We start from the raw sequence: 17,859 nt of genomic DNA on the forward strand, positions 1-17,859 counted from the left end.
TGTTTGGTTGAGCATCCATTTTTTATAGAAAGGTTTTGTAAAATACCTATTATGCTTTTAATAAAGAAATTACGACGAATAAAACATCACATGCATAATTTTTAGAATCAGATGCATGAAAGGTCTGTAGGTTTTGATGGATCAACGCCCAAATGACCAAAATATATTTTTAATAGCTACTTTTAAAATTAAAAATATTTTTAAATATTTTTAGATTGTAAAAAATATTATAATTATAGTAGCTATTTTTAAATATTTTTAAATATAAAAACAATTAAAAATATTTCTAAATGTTTAAAAATAGCTAATAGTTCTAACAACTTTTAGTAGTTAAAAAATTTATATTGTCATAATTTTATTAGTTATTAATATTTTTATGCTAAAATCATCACAACTTTTTTATATTATGGGAATTTTTAATAGTTTAAGATAAATAATTAAAAATAGCTATTAGGAAGATCATGATGGCTTAAGGGTATTTTTGAAAAAATTATCATAATTTCTAGCCCATGGAAAAGTGGCTTTCCCATATCCCATAGGGATTTTTTTTTCAAGGGCTTGTTTGAATAATTGGGCTTAAGATCCTCTTATATTCGTGGATTGGGCCAAAACAACCAGCAAAATCATAAGATTATAGGTTGGGTGAAGCCTATATTCATAAGTACCCAGTGGGCCAACCTAAATTCTATAAGGAGAAACAAAGACTTGAGGTTTTTTTTTTCTTTTGCTACACTGAATAACTCATACCAACCCGGTATGAATACATTCAAAGAAGTCAAAATATAATAAGTCACGAAACACTCTAGGCAACTTTCCCTCACCAGTCTAGAAGACCCACCCTTGGGAGTGATTAGTCATAAAAGAAGCTACCAATCTGCAACTCTATTAGCCTCCCTGTAGACATACTTGGTTAAAGTCACCAACAACTAAGGTCGGGATCTTCTGTGTCACAAGGTTAGTCACCTCTCCCCAAAGAGTCTTCCTCTCTTCGTAGTTAGTACTAGCATACACATCCGACATAATTCAAGAACTTTCATTGGGTTCTCAAATTACTATTACAACTTGCTAGGGGCAGTTATGGAACATATGCACAGTAGCAAAGCCCTGCTTTCATAAAACAATAATTCTCCCCGACATGCCTTGAGATTCAATTGCATAAGATTCCCAAGATACAGGAAAATGCTGTACTCAGAGAAGGCTATCTCTAGAAAGCCGCGTCTCATACAAAAAATAATTGTTTGGGCATGTACCCTAGACCAATCTTTTGAAAGAGGTAGCAAGGAGGGTTTGCCCGCTTTCCTATAATTCCATACTAAAATCTTCATTCTTCAACATGCACCAAGGAGGGACTCTACTCCTCACTGCTCGTAGTCCCCTCCCCTTGCTCCTTTTGGTGGGCCGGCCCACTGCCCGAGCCCCTTTCCACAATCCCCAACTGCATCGCTTCTCTAGTTTTCCTCGCCGCAGCTCGATGATCTCCCATCGCATTGGAGGGGAACATGTCCAACTACACGCCTAACTGGTCCACCTTCATTAGAGGTCTCCACATCCACCAACGTTGTCTCCGTCATTGGTTGAAGAGTCGACTCCACTAGCTTTTAGTCTACCATGCCGTTGCCACCAGGGAGGATATGCTCCCAAGGGGTCCCAAAGGTCGGAGAAGGGGAGGCCCTCGGCGGTGTCGGAGAAGAGCTAGGAGTGGCTAGAACTGAGTGATCAATCATCGAACCCAGAGCCTGAATCAGATCCACCGCCGACCTGCCTTCATTAGGGGGAGAATGCCGATGCGTCACATTTGCCGGCTTCTGCCACCCGTTTGAGTCCGATGGTGAGCTAGGGGAGCTTGAACGGTTTGGAAGGGAGCACGGTCGTCAATACGATGAGCTCGACTCAAATTATTCTGAGCTAGACTTAGCTATCTTCCTCGGCCGCGACGGTCCCTTCACCGTTCTCGACGGCCAGATCTTCGTTGCTGCCAGCTAAGGGCCAAAAAGTGGCCTTCGGGCCAACTCGTCCAAGCCAGAGGCAGGCTCGTGCCGTTCTCCAAGGCTCCACCTTTCTCCACCACCCAGGGCAACCTAATACATTTGGGGGCCTAAGGCCGTTTTCTTTTTAAGTTCGTCCCTGTAGTGGGCCGGCCTAAGACAAACACATAGGGAGCCTTTTTTCTTTCCATTTTTTCTTTGAGGCCTTTTCTGCGATGGGCCTTCTTTTGGTTAGGGCCTTAGGCGACTGCCTAAGTCGCCTAAAGGTTGGGCCAGCCCTGCCACCACCCTGGGAGCCGGGGATTGCATCCGATCCAACAGGGCCTCCTCCTCTGCTACCACCTCCGGCATCGGGAACCTGCAGCCAGCCTCGGCGTGCCCGATCCGCCCACACCAAAAGCAAAAATCTTGCACATTATCAAACACAAACAGCTGCTAGAGCACCTTGTTCCTCTCCTTGATCTAGATTTCTGGCAGCAGTGGTGCAGTCGCATCGATGGCCACCTTGACCCTTGCAAAAACCATCCTCTTCTGCTAGTTGGTGATGCCATCAACGGCCACCGATTGACTAGCCACAACTTCGATTTGCAAGATGGTCTCCCTCTCCTAGTACTCCACCGGGAGCTTCGGCATACGGATCCACACCACCAATGTTTTCACCATATCTGGCCCAGGACGAAGTTGGGAGTCACAGCTCCATGGCAAGGAGTTGCCCCGCCACCACCCAGGGGCCGCCGACGAGGGCATTGTCCCGGTCAACCTCCGTTTTGAATCTAACAGTTATGTGGTCATTGTTGAGTGGGAAGGCTTCCATCTCATACTGAAGCTTTCTTCGCATCAACACATCTCAGACCACCCACTCCGCCGGGATCCGACGACCAAGACTCCAGACGACAACCGCCAAGTTCTCCCATGCTTCTTCGAGGCTTTGATCTGGTCCTCCGGCAGCTCCAAGACCGTCCTGAAGTGCTGCTGGAGGTTCTCCACCTCCTCCTCTAAGATCCAATGAGTTGACCACCCTCCCAGCATCGCCCAGTTCTCCTTCTCCTTGCCCGGTGCTGGTGGTCCATGAATCCCTCTGGTGGATCAGCCACTCCCTATTTTGCCTCCTTGGCCAGTCATTATCATAAGCACTTGGAACTCAAAGAATCCCGATCGCACACGAATACTAAAGCAAACTCTCCCCAGAACTTTCCCCATCCATGTCGTTTAATTTTCAAAGCTATTTTTCCATAAAGGATATGAGATCTTCTTTTTTTTCTTTCTATGAGATTCGGGTCGGTCCACTCCAAAGCTATTCCTATGTATATATGAATATTGGCATAGCCAAGCCTGTAATCTTATGATTTTATTGGTTATACTGATCCAATCCACGAATCCAATAGGATTTTCAGCCCATTCATTCAAACAGACCCGAATTGTGGAAAATTATTCCTATGAAAAAGCTACTTTCCCATCTCTTTTATTTGAAATCTCCAACCAAACATGAAGTATTTTTTATTTTTCAATTGACCACTCTTTTCTCCCATCTTTTCCGCGAACCAAACAAGTCTTAAGTTATTCTTCTTGAATTTTGCCCGCTCGAGCGAATAGTTGCAAGTAAATGTGAAGATAAGTTTGTTTAATCACCCATTATTAGAGGGGCTACTTCTTCAAAACAGTGATCTCTGCCCAAGGGGGTCTCTAAGTTAACCGTGTTCTTCCGATTGCAGCAGCTTGCAACTTACAAATGTAAAACAATGCCACGAGTACGACAACCAAGAGCAGCATAGCGTGAGAGGCTGCATGTTTAACGTTATCCGAATTATCAAAAGATTAGAGAGTAATTAGATTTTATCAATTCAAGGCACTCAGATTGTGCACTAAGTAGGCTTAGGATATACAAATATTGCTATTTGTGAACTTTATACATTTAATACAAATGTTATTTGATGAGCTAGATCTGTTTTAAAAAATCAATACTAGCACATAACCCTAAGTTATGAATGAGCAGCGGTAGCTTCATTCCATCTATCCAGATTGAGGTCCAGGCCTTCTGTGATTCATTTTGTTAGTGCTTTCACCTTTTCTGTTTTTAAATGGATATAGGGCCGCTTCCTGGTTGAGTAATTTTTTTGCACTAATTACTTTCTTTTGTCAAGTAAAGAGAAGTAAATGTAATCTAACAAAACCGTAGTAGATAAAAGTGCATATTTAGGTAGCAGTAATTACCACATAGTTAATGCTAGCAATAGTTTTCTATGTGTATCACATTAGTATACGTGTGCGGGTGTAAGTGAGCCAAGCTTGGGTTTCGAACTTGAATCTCGAGATCAAATTTGATTTGTTTACCATTATTTAATGTCGATTCATACTTAATTTCTATTTAAGCCAAACATGTATCTAATTGATCGTCTTGATAATCCTAAACCGATGTCAAATTAGTTCAGGCTTGAATCGAGCTCGCTTCAAGCTCGAATTGAAACTTGGATCATTTTTTATTTCAAGTTTTCTTAAAACCTAAATTAACCATTAATCGATTCAAGGAATAAAATGATAAGCTAATTAAAGTATTAAATGGATGGTCCATTGTCTAAATAATATTATAACATATAATATAAATACATTCAAGACCTATGAAAGCCGAGCTTGATCGAGCAGGTCAAATTTTAGCTTGGCTAAAAATTAAATTTAAGCTTCCTTTGCCGGTTCGAGCTTAGTTTGTTCAACTTTGATTTGGGCCCGATTTAAGCTTTTTAAAGCAGAGTTCGAGCCGAGCTCAACCTGCTTGGTTCATTTTAAACACCCCTTGCAAGTTGATCCCTAAAAATGTTTGCTTGGAGTGGATTGGACCCAGACCACCTGTAGTCTCGCTGATTAATTACTTAATATCATGGAAGGTCAGAAAAGCAATTAGTTATTTAGTTGGGAGTTCGGATGGAGCATTGCAAACACCCCTTTTTAGAATTTGAGCCACATTACAGCATGTAGTCCGAAGCAGAGGAAAGAGAGTAAAAGAGTGAAGAGAGAAAGCATGAGCCATACGAGTCAGCAAGCATGCGGTTTAAAGCAAAAGCTGCAGATTAGAGATGATATCTAAACTAACTTTATAGGTTCTGAATGTCTTGCTAAAATCTTTGAATCTTTAGTGATCCATGATCTGTACTTGGTCCATTAATTAGAGCGTACGCAGGTATTTTATCAATTTGTGGATCATGTATCAAAAAAAGAAAAGATCATAGGAAAATAATTTTATTTGGAGTATGATTTATAATATTCAAACTTTTTTCTTTCAGGAAAAGAAAAGGTTGCACAGAAGATCCACTAATCTTGCATAATTTGAGCTCTAAAGGAAACACTTTAAATGATTTGGTGTATTAGATTTCATGACAACATGGCCCTCTATAATGTTTTAAGTAACTAAAATAATTAATAAAACATAAGGAATTGAGATGAAACATGACCAATGAGAATGCCCAGTATATTATTATTTATTCGTGACGTATTTTCCACTGCATGAATCACATGGATAGCGTATCAATTTCTTTTAAACGATTTTCCATGTTTATGATGCAATCTTAAATGAAATCCTCAATGTTAAACAGACGGCACAGGTGCACAACAGTTTCAATCATTTTCATAAAATTATATTTCATACAAAATATCCATGAAATTCAAATATGAAGTTAAATTTCTATCTATATTAATCGCAAATTCTATAGTGATTGATAGCGGTGCAGTGATGTGTGATAGCAATTTTGACCATAAAATAAATATATATTAATAGCAAATTCTATTTGTTTTATATATTTCTTTTTATAAGTTTTTGGTTTTTTTATTTTAAACAATTTTTTGGGTAATATTTTTGAAAAAAAGCATATTTAGAGCTGCTGAGTAGAAGAAACTAAATTTTCATTATGACGTAGAGTGCCATATCTATATAATAGGCTTTGACTTTTATGCATGAATCTAAGAATAATGCTAAGTGTGCCTTCATGTTAAACTTTCATGCTAAGTGTGCCTTTATGCACAAACCCTAAGGCAAAGGGGCCTTCTTGGAGTAGGAGATAGGGTGAGTTTGAGTGTAGTGACACCCTTTTATCTTAAACAAAATTCAGGTGAGTCTTTCTCCATCCTTTCTCTTAAAAAAGAAGAATAACAACAAAAGAGCTTGAGTGTTATGACAATAAATTCTGTAAGAGTTTAGATCTGCGGTGCAACTTTTGTATCGCATAGTCTTATACAATCGCGAATTACCACCACATCATCCATCTCGAAGATGGACAACTCTCGTTCATTTCTCAAATATGATGAGGCATCATTAGTGTGATATATGACATGTGGCAGTGATGAAAAAAAGTCGCATATCTTTGAGACGGATGATGTAATAGCCATCTATGGTGGTACAGAACTCTGTGGTGCAAAAGTTATACCTCGGAGGATCCCAGGTCATCTCGTAATACTTCATGTTTAAAGATGGTGAGCTTGAATGTTGTAACTCCCTTTCATCTTAAACAAAATTTAGGTGAGGTTCTCCCCCTCCATTCTCTTAAAGAAGAAGAAGAAGAAGAAGAAGAAGAAGAATAGATCTTGAGTGTTATGACAATAAATTCTGTAAGAGTTTAGATCTTCTGCGGTGCAACTTTTGTATCGCAGAGTCTTATACTATCGTGAATAACCACCACATCATCCATCTCGAAGATGGACAACTCTCGTTCATTCCTCAAATATGATGAGGCGTTATTAGTGTGATATATGACACGTGGCAGTGATGAAAAAAAGTCGCATATCTTTAAGACGGATGATGTAATAGCCATCCATGGTGGTACAGAACTTTGCAGTGCAAAAGGTATACCTCGGAGGATCCTAGGTCATCTCGTAATACTTCATGTTTAAAGATGGTGAGCTTAACGTTGTGACTCCCTTTCATCTTAAACAAAATTTAGGTGAGGTTCTCCCCCTCCATTCTCTTAAAGAAGAAGAAGAAGAAGAATAGATCTTGAGTGTTGGGACAATAAATTCTGTAAAAGTTTAGATGCTCTATGGTGCAACTTTTGTACCGTAGAGTCCTATACTATCATGGATAACCACCACGTCATCCATCTCGAAGATGGACAACTCTCGTTTACTCCTAGAATATGATGAGGCACCATTAGTGTGATACATGGCATGTAGCAATGATGAAGAAGAGTCGCCCATCTTTGAGATGGATGATGTGATGGCTATCTAATGGTGGGACCGGACTTTGCGGTGCAAAAGTCACACCTTAGAGGATCCTAGGTCAACCTATAATACTTCATGTTTAAAGATGGTGAACTTGAGCGTTATGACTCCGTTTTGTCTTTAACAAAATTTAGGTGAGGCTCTCCTCCTCCTTTCTCTTAAAGAAGAAGAAGAAGAAGAAGAAGAGAGCTTGAGTGTTGCGACAATGAATTCTGTAAGAGTTTAAATCCTCTGCGGTGCAACTTTTTGGACCGCAGTGTCCTATACTATTGCAGATAACCACCACGTCATCCATCTCGAAAACAAATAACTTTCATTCATTCCTCGAATATGATGAGGCGTCATTAGTGTGACAAATGGCGCATAGTAGTGATGAAGAAGAGTTACCCATGGATGATGTAATGGCTATCCATGGTGGTACAGGACTCTACGATGCAAAAATAAAACCCCAAAGGATCCTGGGTCATCCTATAATACTTCATGTTTAAAGATGGTGAGCTTGAGCGTTGTGACTCCTTTTCATCTTAAATAACATTTAGGTGAGGCTCTCCCCCTCCATTCTCTTAAAGAAGAAGAAGAAGAAAAGGAGAGCTTAAGTGTTGGGGCAATGAATTCTGTAAGAGTTTAGATCCTCTACGGTGCAACTTTTGTACCATGTCTTATACTATCGCGGATAACCACCACGTCATCCATCTTGAAGACGGATAATTCTCGTTCATTCCTAGAATATGATGAGGCATTATTAGTGTGATACATAGCACGTAGCAGTAATGAAGAAGAGTCGCCCATCTTCGAGATGGAGGATGTGATGGCTATCTAATGGTGGTACAGAACTTTACGATGCAAAAGTCGCACATCGGAGGATCTTGTGTCATCTTATAATACTTCATGTTTAAAGATGGTGAGCTTAAGCATTATGACTCCCTTTTATCTCAAACAAATTTAGGTGAGGCTCTCCTCTCCATTCTCTTAAAGAAGAAGAGAGCTTGAGTGTTGTGGCAATGAATTCCGTAAGAGTTTAGATCCTCTGCAAGACAACTTTTGGACAGTAAAGTCCTATACCATCGCAGATAACTACCACATCATCCATCTCGAAGATAGATAACTCTCGTTCATTTCTAGAATATGATGAGACACCATTAGTGTGATACATGGCACATAGCAGTGATGAAAAAGAGTCACCCATCTTCGAGATGGATGATGTGATGACTATCTAATGGTGGTACAGGACTTTGCGTTGCAAAAGTGACACCTCAAAGAATCTTAGGTCATCCTGTAATACTTCATGTTTAAAGATAGTGAGCTTGAGCGTTGTGGCTTCCTTTCATCTTAAACAAAATTTAAGTGAGGCCCTTCCTCTCCATTCTCTTTAAAAAGAAGAAGAAAAAGAAGAGAGCTTGAGTATTGCGACAATAAATTCTATAAGAGTTTAGATATTCTGCGGTTGTAAAAATAAATTCTATAAAAGTTTAGATCTTCTATGGTTTTACACTGTAGAGTCCTATACTATTATGGATAACCACCACGTCATCCATTTTGAAGATGGACAACTCTCCTTCATTCCTCAAATACGATAAGGCACCACAGTGTGATACATAGCGCGTAGCGGTGAAAAAAATGAGCCACCCATCTTCGAGATAAATGATGTCATGGCTATCTAATAATGGTACAGTATTTTGCGGTGCAAAAGTCACACTAGCTTGGTCACCCTGTAATACTTCATGTTTAAAGATGGTCACTATTGAAGTAGGGGGACATGCATTAATGGAATGAAAGGGCTGCATTTCTAAAACGATCCCATTTGCCCCCTCATCATTGTGCTGGGATCCTTGTGATTACTTTTCGAATTCCAATTGCTTTCAGATCATTATTATGCAATAAGAGCTCTAGAGTTTTGGAAAAGGAAAACACACGAAGCTTATACCACTCATAAGTACCAACCACTGGAAGCAATATCATTCAATCTATCAAGACATCTACTAATTTGCAAGAAATGAGAATCTACACAATGCGGAAAGCCAGGTCCTCATATGAAATGCTGTCTGTTGTCATGACACGATGATACAAAGTATGCACCAAATTTGGACTAGTTTTTTTTTTTGGCTTATTAGTCAGCTAAGCTTATTCCAATTTCCGTATCATAGCTACCTTTGAAGCTAATAAATTTTTGTTGGCTTTAGAGTTTGCATCTTCCTTTGGAGTTTGCTTCTTGATTGGAATTGGCATGTAAGATATACCAGTACTCTTTCTCTTGAAGGACCAAAGACAGTGGCGAAACAATATACCTGTGCTTTCATTACACAAAACTCCAAACCAAAAAGTATAGGCACTTAATCTCTGCATATTTTTACACTGGGATGTATTGTGCGAGCTTCCATATGTCCTATGATATTCTTTGTAAATTTTAAATACTCGTACTTTATAATATCCTCTTGGCTAGATAACCCAGTTCACCATTTCAAATCAAAGAAAACCATGTAACTCATAAATCATAACCTTGCACCTCAAAGAGTGCAGCTACTCTTCATACAAAAAAATATAGTAAAAACCAAGAGAATATGTTATTTAAATTATTTGCATAAGCTAGAAATCTCCAAATTTTATAGTTTTTAGCCTGTAAGTAATTTACATATAGTAAATCATATTCAATATATAGCTTGGATTATCCATCTCGATTCTCGCCTTCCAATTTTGCCCAACCAAATCTGATTTGAAATCTAGTCAAATCCTAATCTACCTAATTGTGCAATACAATACAATACAAGATAATAGAATACAATATTTCTAACGCTATATATAAATTATCTAATATGTAATTATATATCTTTAATTTTGCAGAATTGTATATTGGACTATATAACATAATATGATATTTTATTATTTAATAATAAATATATTTTGGTATTACATATTTTCAAGATATAATTGGGGTTAATAAATATAATGTATAAGAATTTTCATTTTATTGTTACTTGAACATATACCCAATATTATGTAAAACGATACACAGCTCCAATATTATGTAATCAAAAAAAAAAAAAAGCAAGAGAATTTGAAGACAGAAACAGCGATGCAATACTCACACCGATTTAATTACTGACACCAACCCAACCCTGTAACCATTGCTATTCGACCCACGTCATGGCTAGCTCAAGCTCGGCCTACCGGTACTGGCTCGCTCCGGTGACCACACGGGGACTGACGCACGGCTGCAGCCGCAGCTGCTCGTAGAACCAGCGGATGAACTCCTCCGCCTCGCTATCAATTCGGCCATCCACCACCTCCTCCTCCTCCTCCTCCTCCCTCGTCGGGAACGGCGAATCAGTCACCCTCAGCTGCCGCACCGCCACCGGGCTCTTCCCATAGCTCCATTCCGACACCGGCGACGGCGACGCCACCGCAACATCCGCTTCCAATATCTCTGAGTTTAGAATCTCAAAAGCCTTGGCCATGGAAGCAACGCTGTAGTTATAGTAGCAGTCACGGTGGCGGCGGCTCCTTCGCTTAGTAGAATAGAAGGACGGATAGGAAGGAGTATTACTGCAGCTGAATTGAACCTCTCTGGGGGAGTAGAAGGCAGTGTTGAGATCCATCGACCGGCACGAGAAGGCGGAGGGGTAGCTGGTGCCGCCTGAGGTGGTGCAGTACTGGTGGTGGGAGGCGAGGACGTCGCCGAGGGCCTTGCCGGCGATCTTGCCTCGTTGGAGGAGGAGGAGGTGGAGGTCCACCGCTCTTATGACGCCCCTTCGGAGCATGCGGTAGATGGATCTTGCGATGCGCCATAGCTTCTTGGACGTGCCTTTTGGACCGCTCCATGCCATTGGTATCATTAATTTTGTTTCTTCGGAGGGGTCTTATGATGAACTGGTGCGAGGAAGAGAGAAGGACGAGGAGGGTATATATTGAAAAGGAGAAGCCATTAATGGTGGGTTGGTTTGAGTGATTGGGAGAAGAAGAATATTATAGAAATGGTGGCGGGACAGGTGAGGACTTTCGAGGATGTTGTTTGGACTTCATTGTTAAGGTAATTGGTGTGAAATTTACTACGAAGTCCTCAGTCGTGGTGGGGGCACGAGATTGGAGTACACGAGTGGTGGCTATTGAGGGAAACGCTTGGGAAAATTACGTTAAATAGAGCTATCCGAGGAGATTGGCCAGAGAAAGGATGGGCATGAATGAATGGTTAATGCCTACCTCACGCCTTCAAGGCGTGGGAAGGAGAAACGTCGTCGTCCCATCACAACGCGGTTTAATTAGCGTAATGGCCATTGGATTCGATCCATGGTCTTAGATTACTTATTGGTTACTTTTTATTTTTAATTATTTTTTGATAGAGCTTTTTTTAATTAAATTTGGAGGAGTCTGAGATTGAAGGTTTGGCTGAGTCTTTAACACAGGAAAAGAATGTGTACCGTTTATTAGATGGACCTAATATTTGATGGCAATAGCCTAATCAAATAGTGATCCTTGAGTGAGAGAAAAGCTGGGCTATTCATCTCTCATGGGAACCAAATTTTTGAGTTGTAGCAAGCGAGCGGTTGGTCTAAGAATTAAATGCATGTCGCATGTTTATCTCCGTTTAATTCAGCTGGTTGGCATCCAATTCTTCATAGAAAAGATCTCAGATTCAGTCCTGGATGGTGGCAAGTAATTATCATTATTACTTTTAAATATAGATATAAATAAGCGTCAGGAGATTTATGCAGCCATTAAACACCCCTAAGGTGTTTAATATGTTTAACGTAACTGTAGTCAAGGCAGGTTGGCACTACATTTAGGGCTCGTTTGGTTCGCGGGAAAAGAAGGGGGGAAAGTGTGGTCAACGGGAAAGTAATGAGATGCCTCTTGTTTGGTTGGAGTTTTCAAAGGAGAGAGAAGGAAAAGTTATATTCCCATGGGAATGTGATTCCCACATTTCATGGGAAAGTCTTTCCCATGAAAAACATGGGAAAGTTACTTTCCCATGAGGCGGGAATCACTCTATTTTTACTTTTTCCTAAAAAGTCCCTTCAGCATTAAAGAAGCATTAAAGAGGCATTAAAAATCTAATTTTTATTAAGGGCATAATAGGAATTATATATAACTTTCCTAGGAAAGTGGATGGCCAACCAAACATAAGCACCTTGGAAATTTGTCACTTTCCCATGGTCAACCAAACATGCCAAAAATACTTTCCTAGGCATCCTCTTCCTAGGAATTTGTTTCCCAGGAATCATATTCCTAGGAAGGAAAATGCTTCCCGCGAACCAAACGAGCCCTTACAGAGAAGTGAAGAAGTAAGCAGATGAACAGAGAAGGAAAAACAAAACGAGGAAAAAGGAGAGGGGAATTTCCTAATTGAAACAGAATAGGATTAGAATAGCTTCACTCTATCAAGCCTCCCAAGTGTTCTACCCAATGTTTTCCAAAGATTTAGAGCTGTCCAATCTCCTCTGATTCAGATGACTTTAGAACGATAACTTAAACTAAACCCTGCTGTTCTTACCATGAGGGTAGCAATAAACCAAGTTGGGTCCGTGGACCAAGTCTTAGTCTTCCAAAATTAAGAGACTAGCACAAGTTCCAGGCATTTACTCAAAATGTAATTATCTTGTTTGAGACCAGATAGCTGAGCTGCTCCCATGCAAATAGGCTACGGCCTGATAACCCCGAGATAAATACGAAATCCAAGTTGGTGATGGGTCACTGCCAAGTGACTAGGGCTTTGGCTAAGTTTTAAGGAATTTGTGCTATCTTATAGCATAGGTTTTCATCTTTCTTTCAGTTTTATTTATGAGAACGAAATTGGGCCATAGCTTGGTAGTTGCAGTTCTTCGCATGGACTTGGAAAGGTTTCCACGCAAGTATAAGCCGCTTGCAAGGCAATACCACACCCAGTCCGCTCCATAGAAACAGGTGGCCAAACGCGTGGGCATTCGCAAACACGCACAAACAAAAGAAAATGAGAAAGAAAAAAAAAAATTGCAAAAGATACGCAACTAAGCACGCTAGCCAGGAAATGTCCAAAGCCATCTAAGCACTCAAATCCAAGCATGCATCCCTATTAATGTGTGAGGACCCGCCAGAAAAATGTCTGAAGCCATCTAAGCACCCAAATCCTAGCATGCATCACTTATTCGTTAAATAGATATTGAATATTTATACAAGATCAAAAATTTCAATAATACTTTGGTGCGGACACCAGTCAGTCAGTATCCCTTTGGCTCGATTGTTAGAGCCGAGTCCGAGTCGTATTTCATTTTGAGTCCAGTTACTTTTACTAGTCTACTTATTTTATTCCAGTTAATTCTATTTTGAGTCCTATTTGGTCAAGACAGTCAAGTCCTTGTATTTGGAATTTTGAGTCCAATGTAAGTTGCTCCAGCAAAAAAAAAAAAAAAAAAAAAAAAAAAAGAGGCTCCTATTCATCGTCCCTACTTTGGTTCCACTTCAGGAAAGGGGATTGTTGGCTGCATTCATGTCCAAGAAGCAAAAATTGAAGATAACATGAAAGTTCGGGCAGCAGAGTATAACAATATTCGTGGTCAGCTTGAAGCAATAAACAGAAAGCAGAGTGGAAGCTTAGCCGTCGGTGACCTTTCCAATTTCGTAAGCCAGAGAGACACCTCTTGTTGTTCCCAAGTATCATCACATCAGAACATTTAGTGACACTTCTTGCTGTTATTCCCAAGTATTCTCAAAAGGACCGGCTCCCAAGACACCACAAACATTTCCCACAATGCAGCAACGCCCCACTGATTTTGCTAAACGTCACTCCCTCCTTTTTCAAAGCAACCCTCTTAAGAAACAGCAAAAGGGAAAAAAAAAAAAACGAAGAGGCAAGTGCAGTGCTCCCAACGGCCCCCCCCCCCCCCCCCCCCCCCTCCTTTGTTTTGAAATTACAAAATTGCTATGTAAAAGCCTATTTAAAGAGGCCTTGTACTACATGTAAGGAAGCTGAAAAAAATATTTGATAATAGAAAAGAAATTGAAACGTGGCTTTGGGCAAGTTCACTCTTCTCTTTCCCCCTTTCCCCTGAATTCCTCTTCTCTGTGAGCAGCGGCTTCCCTGTTCTTCCGCACATTCTTCTGCGCAAACGGCGCATCTACCGGCCCCTTTCTTCTTCCGGTTTCCTCCTTCCAATCCGGCTCCTCAGTTCTTCCGGAATTTTATCCTTTTCCTGGTTTCTATCTACTAGAACTAATCATTGGAAGGTCATGTTTCAGATCTGATCGGGTCATCCAGTGCGTGGACGAAGGGCGACCTGACGACAACCCGGACCGCTGGAACTTCCCTCCCTCTTCTAGAAGTCCTGTGCGACATGTTGGTGAGACCTTTTCACAAATTTAATGAGTAGATCGTTATTGATTCATGCAAGATACCCTGTCTTCTTATGCTTAATCACTCAGTAGAAATTAAACAGAATTGGGGTGCCCTAATAGCATTGGTTTCTTAACCAATGCCGATCCTGCACTTCTTTAGAGTTTTAAAAGGAACGATTAACTGCATGAACGTTAGTCTTCCGATTATAATCTAATCGCCTCGCTAAACCCTTTATGTTGTGACTGCTAGTTTTAAAAATCTGATTGCTGATCTTAATCAAATTGCATGACCACCCCGCATTAGCTTAGGCTTCTGTGCATAATCGTTCCGCATCATACTTTCCGGCTAGCCATTTTAGATGAGATTTTGGGTTGTTACAAATTGTATTAGAGCAGATTCGACCCATAACCTATGTGGACTAAAGGATACTGCAGCACGAATCGATTAGGACTGACCACGGGTCGATCATGGTGTTTGTGATTAGATTTATATATATTTAAATCCTTAGTCACGACATCAGGACTTAAACAGAAGGAGTATGTGAGGACTCGTGCGGGCGTATATTTAGTCCCACATGAATTATTTGCCGGATAGATTTGGATACTTATACAGAATCAAAGAATTCGAATAACACTTTTCAGCCGGTCATTTTTGGCGAGATCCTGAAAGTTACACAAATTATGCATTGATCACTTTGCACCCAAAATAACCTATAAAGAAAACCATCGGGTTTCTCCTTTTCACTTTCCGTATCTTCCCCGTTGATCTTTCTGTCTAAACTTTTTTTTTCTTCCCTTTTTGTTGGCAAAATGACATGGATTCTTAACTAAATCTCTATGCAACATGACATGCGGAGCCCGAAACCCCTCCCAGCTCCTTCTATTAGATTTGTAGTGCCATCGTTTTAGACAGTTCTTTTCCTATATTTTTCCCATCAATATGCACCTTGATTTTACAATGAACGTTACATCATCTTTTCCGAGCACCACCACCACATTCTGGTTCCTCTAAACCTTATGCTTATCAGCTATCCAAAAAAAAAAAAAAATCTTGCATACTCTATGGTGAAATGTAATCCTGTGTTTTTTGCACTTTGCCAGTTCTATATGGAAATCCACTTTGAGTCATGGACTTCTGATTTGATAGTCCTCACTTCTTTCATGAGTCATTGGACATGCATGCCGGATCTCAATTTTTTCCAAATATCATTCTTATAACAAAGGAAGACGAGTGAGAGAAATTATTTCTTGATTAAAAAATAAAGGAACTTGTTCAAAAGGCAAAGAAGTTGTTTATTGACAGCAAAATTCATACGAGATGGGCACGAGAGAAAAAAAAAAAAGAGATGAGCTTTCTATTTTGCCACGTCATCTTTAATGCTTATCTTAGAAAAAAAAACTTAAAAGTTAAAGACTTCTCTTACTAACAAATTTGTAAGTCTCATGATTGCCAACAAAGCATGGCATCTTTTTTTTCTTCATTGTCAAAACATGCTTTTTACCGGTATATACTACATTATCAGATGATAGACACCAAGCAAATTAATTATTTACCAAATTAATGCACACCTTTAGGTAAATCGATACATGGTGTCATGAATATGATGTCCACCAGTATATAGTACGTGATTAGATGGTACACTCTTAGCAAATTAATCATCTAGCAACCTAATAAAATCTCCTAACAAATTGATACATAGTTTCTAATACATCATATTCACTAATACATACTACATGGCCAGGTGATATACACTTATCGACTTTTTGATATATACTGTAAGTCTCTTTGATATACTTCCAGCAGTGATCCAATAAACATCTTCAGGTAAATCAATACACAGCTTTCAGAACATGTTTTTTAATCAGTATCAAACCATTTACTAAATTAATCTTGATGTAATAATCTAGCCTTAGTATAGACTAATCTAGGGTTTCAAGTATCAAACCATTCACCTAGAGCCCTCATATCTGGATCCTGCCCTTGCATTTAGACCTCGGTATTGTATCTAGGTTTCTCACTGAGCATTAAGTGACTGAATAACTGGCAAATTTCACAAATACACTACAGAAAGTATTATACCAAATATGGAAAATTTCTAGATATGGTCTAAAATCTAGTCATCCGCTGTATTTTCCATCTTCATGGTGTATGATGCTATGATTCCATCCAAGCCTTTTAAGTAATATGGTAGGTAACCTTTAAAGATGTTTTATAGGATGTTCCACCCAGCTAATCACCCCTCAAGGAATCTCATGTCATTTCTCTCTTTTGTCTTTTTGCTGAAATTTCTCTCTTTTTTTCTCCAACAGCTAACTCAGCCTGAAAACTCTCCACACCTAATCACTGCCCCAAATCTCTCCCTCTCTCTCTCTCTCTCTCTCTCTCTCTCTCGTCTCTGCCTCTGTCTCTCTCTGATGGAGCAAAACTCAAATCCAGAGCTCCGGTGGGAAGGCAAGGTGTATGCCAAGCTCTCTGGCCCAACAGCAGATCAGGCCTGGTCGCTCCTCAAGGAATTCTGCTCTCTCCACAAATGGGTCCCATCGATCGACACTTGTTACAAGCTGGAAGGCAACGAGGGGGAACCCGGCTGTATGAGGTACTGCGCCGGATCCGTGAACCGGTCGGCGCCGGCCCAAGAGGTGGGTTGGTCCAAGGAGCGACTGGTCGCCTTCGACCCGGCCGGCCGCTCCTACACCTACGAGATCGTGGAGAGCAACAAGGGGTTCGGCCGGTACACCGCCACGATCCGGGTGGTCCCGGATCCGGAGGGCGTTGCAGAGGGCTGCTGCATCGAGTGGTGCTTCGCGGCGGACCCGGTGAGAGGGTGGACTCGCGCAGGATTCGTGGCGTTTCTGGCGAAGCTGGCGCAAGGCGTTGCAGCGAGGGTGGAAGAAGAAACTATTCGGTTGGGCGAATGATGCATTTTTTCTTAAAAACTATTGTTTACATGATGATTAGGGTTTTATGTTAATTAATAATCAATTAATTATAGATTTTTCTATTTTCTTTTTCGTTGCTTTGTTACTCTCCTTTGTTCCGGGCCTTGGGCCGGCTTAGGCTGTCGCTGAGCCTAATTTTGGTCCGTAGTTTCTGTAATGAAGAATATATTTGGTTGATGTAAGAGTACGTCGATGATGAGCTCGAAAGTGAAAAATTCTAGGGTGAAAGAGGAATGTGCTGTGGAATACTAGCCGATACATATATTTTGTGTGCACGTAGGAAGCCCTTTTTTTTCAATTAGCTTTTGCGTATTGTACAAAGAAAATGAATTATATGTGGTTTTGTAAATACTAAATAGTGCCAACTATCACAGGCAATCACAACGTATGTGGTTTTGTAAATACACTGGCACAACATGGCTGCACACAC

At 40.3% G+C, this 17,859-nt stretch overlaps 2 protein-coding genes across 2 annotated transcripts; one reads left to right on the forward strand and one right to left on the reverse strand.

Annotated features, from left to right (window-relative positions):
• Positions 1 to 10,133: 10,133 nt before the first annotated feature.
• Positions 10,134 to 11,337, reverse strand: LOC103717862. Its single transcript, XM_008806402.4, has one exon. The coding sequence runs from the start codon at positions 11,015 to 11,017 to the stop codon at positions 10,349 to 10,351; it is 669 nt and encodes a 222-aa protein (XP_008804624.2). The 5' UTR covers positions 11,018 to 11,337; the 3' UTR covers positions 10,134 to 10,348.
• Positions 11,338 to 16,796: 5,459 nt separating this feature from the next.
• On the forward strand, positions 16,797 to 17,657 carry LOC103717847 (lachrymatory-factor synthase). Its single transcript, XM_008806384.4, has one exon. It carries the CDS (start codon positions 16,905 to 16,907, stop codon positions 17,406 to 17,408), a length of 504 nt encoding a protein of 167 aa, XP_008804606.1. The 5' UTR covers positions 16,797 to 16,904; the 3' UTR covers positions 17,409 to 17,657.
• The last annotated feature ends 202 nt before the right edge of the window (positions 17,658 to 17,859 follow it).

This window comes from Phoenix dactylifera, chromosome 4 (genome assembly GCF_009389715.1).
Source record: "Phoenix dactylifera cultivar Barhee BC4 chromosome 4, palm_55x_up_171113_PBpolish2nd_filt_p, whole genome shotgun sequence".
Taxonomy (NCBI): domain Eukaryota; kingdom Viridiplantae; phylum Streptophyta; class Magnoliopsida; order Arecales; family Arecaceae; genus Phoenix; species Phoenix dactylifera.